Source organism: Vicia villosa, linkage group LG4 (genome assembly GCF_029867415.1).
Source record: "Vicia villosa cultivar HV-30 ecotype Madison, WI linkage group LG4, Vvil1.0, whole genome shotgun sequence".
In the NCBI taxonomy this organism is placed as follows: Eukaryota; Viridiplantae; Streptophyta; class Magnoliopsida; order Fabales; family Fabaceae; genus Vicia; species Vicia villosa.
Window position 1 is genome coordinate 184,376,304 of NC_081183.1, and position 6,238 is coordinate 184,382,541.

At 36.3% G+C, this 6,238-nt stretch overlaps 2 protein-coding genes across 3 annotated transcripts; one reads left to right on the forward strand and one right to left on the reverse strand.

The window, feature by feature from the left end:
* Positions 1 to 451: 451 nt before the first annotated feature.
* On the reverse strand, positions 452 to 4,374 carry LOC131596328 (BTB/POZ domain-containing protein NPY1). 2 transcript variants are annotated; one of them, XM_058868949.1, is made up of 4 exons: positions 3,793 to 4,374; positions 2,590 to 2,659; positions 1,326 to 2,504; positions 452 to 1,168 (listed from the first exon to the last, which is right to left on the reverse strand). In XM_058868949.1, the coding sequence occupies exons 1-4, from the start codon at positions 3,852 to 3,854 to the stop codon at positions 650 to 652; spliced, it is 1,830 nt and encodes a 609-aa protein (XP_058724932.1). In that variant the 5' UTR covers positions 3,855 to 4,374; the 3' UTR covers positions 452 to 649. The 2 variants fall into 2 exon arrangements, with proteins under 2 accessions (XP_058724932.1, XP_058724933.1); XM_058868950.1 differs by lacking the exon at positions 3,793 to 4,374 and adding an exon at positions 3,257 to 3,708.
* A 990-nt stretch (positions 4,375 to 5,364) lies between these two features.
* On the forward strand, positions 5,365 to 6,018 carry LOC131598499 (uncharacterized). Its single transcript, XM_058871094.1, has one exon. The coding sequence runs from the start codon at positions 5,365 to 5,367 to the stop codon at positions 6,016 to 6,018; it is 654 nt and encodes a 217-aa protein (XP_058727077.1).
* The last annotated feature ends 220 nt before the right edge of the window (positions 6,019 to 6,238 follow it).

The following is a 6,238-nucleotide window of genomic DNA, read 5'->3' on the forward strand; positions in this document are numbered from 1 at the left end:
ACATGGTGATTTGAATCAAGTCAAATGCACTATGAGCTAAACATAATATAAAATTTTATTTTTGATGCAATGCAAATTCCAAATAATCTCTGTAACTATTTTCAAATACTAGAAAATGTGACTTGAGAATTCTGCTCCTTAAACATCAAATCATTGTGACTTGACTTTTACATTGTATTCTTGATGTCTCATTCGTCCTTTACAAGTTTTCTTCAGCCTCTTCAAACTACTCAACCCATACATTCACTTAATCTCTTCTTACAACTCAAAGAGAGTTAGTAGTCTTCATAATAGAACAACAAAATGACATGAATCTCATCTAACTCAATAGAGTTGTGAATATGATTAAGAATACAACTACAAAGATCTAACTCAATAAGTTAAGTCATGAAGTGTCTTCTTCATGTTTTCAAAGAGAACTGATTATAATGTTTGCTTTTGAGAAAGTAGATTCTGATTAAGTGAAATTTCTTGAAACTTGTAGTTCTGAATAGTAGACTATCTATAGATGAACGAGACACAAGTTACCAAAATGTCACTACATTACATGCATGCACTACAAACACGAGTTTAACATCCTACCACTTTACACTTGACATCAATTTGAACGAATTTCCTTCACATGTTCCAAATAAAGTTTATGTAACTCTTAAGAGATAGAATGTCTTTGGTGTCTTAAAGATGAAGACTTGGTATCTCCAAGTACTACAGAACTTGGACTATTAGAACCCCCTGAAGTTTCTGAGCTCCTATTCTCTCCTTGTCCTTTACCAACATTCCATATCTTGTCAAATATTCTCCTTGACCGCGACGGAAGCAACTGCATGCCGGTTTTGCTGTTTTTGCTACTCTTCTTACTCAACCTCACACTCCTGCGAAACTCGTCGTCTTTGATCTTCATGCGGCTTGTTTGTCTCATGAGGGAGTGGCAGCTCCCTCCCAAAGTTTTCTCGTAGTCTGCATCTCCGTTTAGAAGCGAGCGTGGACTGGCAAATGCTCGGGTGCTTGCTGCAGCTCTAACTTGTTCGAAATACAGAACCTGTACAACAACTCGAACGGGAAGACGTTCGTTCTGTGCTGCGTGCGCTGATGCATCTGCAGTTAATTTCTTGACATTCATCAGTCCGCATATGTTCTTCTTTTCAGATTTTGTCAAACTTTGGTGCTCCTGAAAACGATAGACTCAAACGAAATCAAAATTTTAGCAAAGATATGACTCCGTATACTGTCATTGGAGACATAGGCAAAATTTGGAAAACACCGTGACCGAATATCAAACAATAAACAAAATCAGTTAAAACATCTTCAAGGTAACAAAATCTTACCTTCAAGTAGATGTCGATGGCTTTGTATAGGCCATCGTGATTTGGTCTGGCAAACTCTGGAATAGACTGTGAAAGATCAATAAAACTAGAGAGGCTGAGATTTGGATCATGTGCAATTTCCCCAAGATAACCATCAACCAACTTGCCAACATTTAGAATCGACCTACTGCCTAAAATCGATTCACCAAATACTTTATCGTTCTTGTCTGCAACCTCCACGCCGCGGCTTTTCTTTTCATTAGTCATGTACCGATTCAAAAGATCTTGCACCAAATGAATATCATAAGTAGTAATCTGCGGAGACCTTGCTGGAATCAGTATATCTTTGACAGAAGCTTCATGCAATTTTAGGCTGATGCTGTTCATCAGTTCTTCTCTGGACGATTCATCAGCTTCAACAAGTATAGCCACTTTCAATAGTTTCAACAAGAAACTACAAGAACAACCAACACCGTTATCACACGGCAATAAACACACAATTGTTTCAACTAAAGATTTGTTTCTCCGGGCATGAGCATCAGAAACCAATGCATCAACGGAATCAGGTAACCATCTAACTGCATACGTTTTCAGTGCCTCGCCGATCACAACACCGTCCATTCTTCCCTTTGATTTCACAGTAATCATCACGCGTCTATAAAGATCAATGTCCAGCTCACATATATCCTCAACCCACCAATCCTTCGGAACAGACTCAAATTTCTCTTTCGCAGTTACCTTGTCCTCGACAATTTTATCAACCTGTGCTAGTTTCCGGTTGTAAGTGTAAGACCAAGTGATGTTCACCGGATCAACAGAAGTTTTCGAAGCTATGGAATCTATGCATCTTCCGACAATCTTTAGATCCTCGGACCAAGGGAAAAGTGATTTAGCAGTTTGGAGAACAATTATAGAATCCTTCCAGCTACGAAATATACTCGAGGTAAGAAACACATCAATTTTGAAAATCAAGTTTCCTTTATCCATATCCTCTGTCATCTCAAGACACTCAGCCGCACATCGAGCAGCCACGACATTGTAAGCATTTAGAGTAACAGTCATTCCATAGCAAAACTTCGCACATATTTCAAAGGCCTTAGGTCCTCCAGGAAAATCGTCCAAGTAAATTTCATCAGCATTATCTTCGTTAGCTTTCGACACCAACTTCTGTAAGCGATTGCTCTTGGACAGTAAAGGGAACTGCAACAAATGAAAAGTAAAAATCAATAAAGAATCACTTATTTAACATAACACTATAACAAAAGGATGCTGAAAAAGTACATACCTTGTGAAGGTCAAACTTAACTTCACCAACAGCTATGATAATATCTGTAGCTAATTCAGAAGATATATACCTGCATAAATTGGAAATGTTACCGCATTAGAGTTTTAGCCCAACCACATTTGTTAACATGGTATCATATCAGAGCCTCGTATCATATCAAAGTCTCCTTTAAGATCCGATGGGCCACGTGTTATCGGGTTTCCACTATTGGATTACCCATCACTTATGTCCACGCTCAAGATGTTCAGTCCTAATCGTGATGGAGTATGTTAAGAGTCTGACATCGAACAATATACTAATAACATAAACATATTCTTATAAGTGGCGGCAATCCTCACCCTACAGGTCAGTTTTGTAGGGATGAGTCCCGCACAACCACATGCATAATTTTGTTATCATATTAAACCTAAAAATCAATTCTCCACCTCTAGAATCACTTTTTTTTCCCTTTCAAAATGGAGCCAAACATACATCAACTACATGCACAACCAATGACTTTAGAGTGTAAAGTAAACATCACCCATTAATGAACAAATCAATAGTAGATAACAACATGCACATGCATAACAAAGCATTGTCATGATTTATTATTTTCACCCTTCCTTATTTTGAAAGAGTCAAATCCAATAATTTAATATCCACACCAACCAGATGTAGTAGTTCTTACTTCTCAGTTGAATATTCTGCACATGATTAGTAACAGTCTTTGAATCCACCAATCAACCATAATATTTAAGAAATAATCTGAACACTCCAGTGGAACTCACATGCTAAAAAGTAAAACTAATAATATATATAGAAAAACATATAAAGAATCATTATAATATAACTGTTCATATTAATATTGTTCCATTAAAGAGTTTCCAAAGTAGCATGATTTTAAATGCTGAGTAAACCATACCACAATTATACACACTGTTTGGACCACAAACTCATCTATAGATTCTGGACCACCTCCAATGAAACCTCTCTATCTTTCTTTATCTTTCTTTCTCACTTTACAGTTATAAACAATATAGTAGTAATATATCAAATCATTACAGTAGTTTTTTTTTTTTTTTGCAGACATTGAGAGATAAAAGAGTTTGATATAATCTAACAATATTGAGTAACAGCAACACACAAGAAATATATATTAACAGAAAGAATGCATGCAGAAACATGAAAGTGAAACAGAAGAAGAAAGTAAAGATGAAACCCTACCTGACAAAGTTGCCTTCATATTGAAGTGCATCAGGCTTGGAACCTAACTTCATGAACTTCATATTTGTTTTTGTGTGGTTAGAAGAAGAAGGAGTGGTTGGAGAAGAGAATGAGGAAGAAGGATAGAGAGTAATGAAAGAGAGAAAGCGTGTTAAGGAATGGAAGAGAATTGAATGCGGTTATAAATTTGGTTGGTGAAAAAATGAGGTGAGAGGGAAAGAAGAGAAAAATGAGGTCAGAAAAAGAATAGAAAAAGTGAAGATGAATCAGAAATGAATAAGAGAGAGAAGTGGTCGCCGCCTTAAAGCATGGTGATGGTGATGCGGTGTAAGGGAGGGAAGAATATGGTTGGAGGCACAAATCTCAAAGGGATGAGAGAAGAGAGAGAAAGAGGGTGGTGTTTCTGCTGTTGTTTCTTTCTATTCTCTATTCTGAGCTAAACACACTTTCTCTGCTACGTGAATCATATCGTTTCCACACTCTGACGCCTTTGTCTCTCCAATATAAATAAGTTACATAAATTTAATTCATATTCTTACTATACATTCGAATACTTTTTATACTCTTACCTAACAAGTAACAACTCATCACTTATTATTCATCACAAGTTTTTATTTTTAAATGATGAGATATTGAAGAAAAGAAAATTGGGAAAAGAAAATTGGGAGGAAAATATTAGGGGACATGGACCAAAATTCTATCAAGAAGATATAAATCTAAAGAAAGATAAATTAAGTCGATTCTTTATAAAATCTATAAGAAAACTAGTAGGAATGGAAGTATAGTAAGCTGAATCAGAATGACTATGACCTATGTTAGAAAGTGCATCAACACAACTATTATTTTTTCTATAAATATGGGAGACCATAAAATTCCAATTACAGACTAAGGAACCAAAAAAGGAGACTATTTATCCATCGATTTCTAATGTGTCAAGGAACTAAAAAGAAGACTTGAACGCCTTAATCATTGTCATAGAATCTGTTTCCAATGAAAGATTATGTCAATTATTGTCATGGGCGAACTCAATTGCAAACATCGCATCAAAGAGTTCAGCAATGAGAGAATTGAAAATACCCAACCAAATGACAAAAGCTCCTAGAAAGCCACCATCACTGTTACGCACTATGTCACCACAAGCGGAACTACCAGAGGAGAAATAGAAGCACCATCACAATTAATTTTAGTCCAATTTTTAAGGGGATGTTTTCAAATGACCTCAATAATCCTAAGAGCTTTGGGAGATCGGATAATAACATAGAATCTCTTAAGAATCACAAAGTCCTGCATATCCAACAAAGTACCAGACGCAGTGCTTCCAACTAGAGACACAACATTTAAAATACTAAAAATTGAGTAAGAAAGACTAAAACCAATATTTTGGAATCTATCCTTGTTATGAGCTAGCCAAATAGCATTGAGAACAAAGATAATAGTAACATAGTGTAAGGTTTTGCATTGTCCCGAAGCCTTTTTACGAAATAGCTTTCTAACTTCTGCCCAACCAAGGACCGAATCGTGAAAACTCAACTTCTTTCCAACCCAATCCCAAAGATGAGAAGCAAATTTACAATGAAAGAACAAATGTTGAGAAGTTTCTTCCGCATCGTTACATATATCACAGCAAGAGAGAAAGACAAAGTTTCTGATTATGATATGTTGGTACAACAGTTGCCGGACGTGGAGATTGACATAAGCTTTAAGACTGTATGGTCTCTAGTGTGGAGATCTTGGATACCATCAAAGGTGAAGATCTTTGCTTGGAGATTATTCAAGGATAGATTGGCTACAAAGGAGCAATTAGCTAAAAGAGGAATTATTGAATTGAATGATAATGTTGGCTGCGGTTTCGGATGCAATTCTCTAGAAAATAGCCAACATTTATTCCTATTCTGTCAAATTGCAGCAGGGGTGTGGGGAGCTGTATATCAATGGCTAGGCTTACATCACCAAAGTCAAATTGTCTGCTACATGGATTTCTTGCACATGGTGGGGGTGCTGAAACGAAACTGTGAAAAAAGGAGGGCTAGTGTGTTGTGGATAACCGTATGTTGGTGTATTTGGACTCATCGTAATAATGTTATTTTTAACAATGGCGTTATAGATATAGCAGAGATTGTCCAAAGTGTAAAGACGCACTCTTGGTGGTGGCTAGCCATTTCAAGCAAACATAAAGTATCTTGTAACTATTATGAATGGTGTCACAGCCCCTTAGATTACATGTAGGGTCAGATTTCTTTGTATTTTAATCTTGTGGGAGTAGTGCTTTAGTTGTAATTGCTGGGAATCTTCCTGATTCTTGGTGCTGGCTGTTTTATATTTATACATCATTGATTATCAAAAAAAAAAAAAGACAAAGTTTCTGTTTTTTCATTAATCGTCCATGAATATCTTATTATGCAACAATTTCCACATCAAACACAACTTTGAAGGAGGGATCGACTTA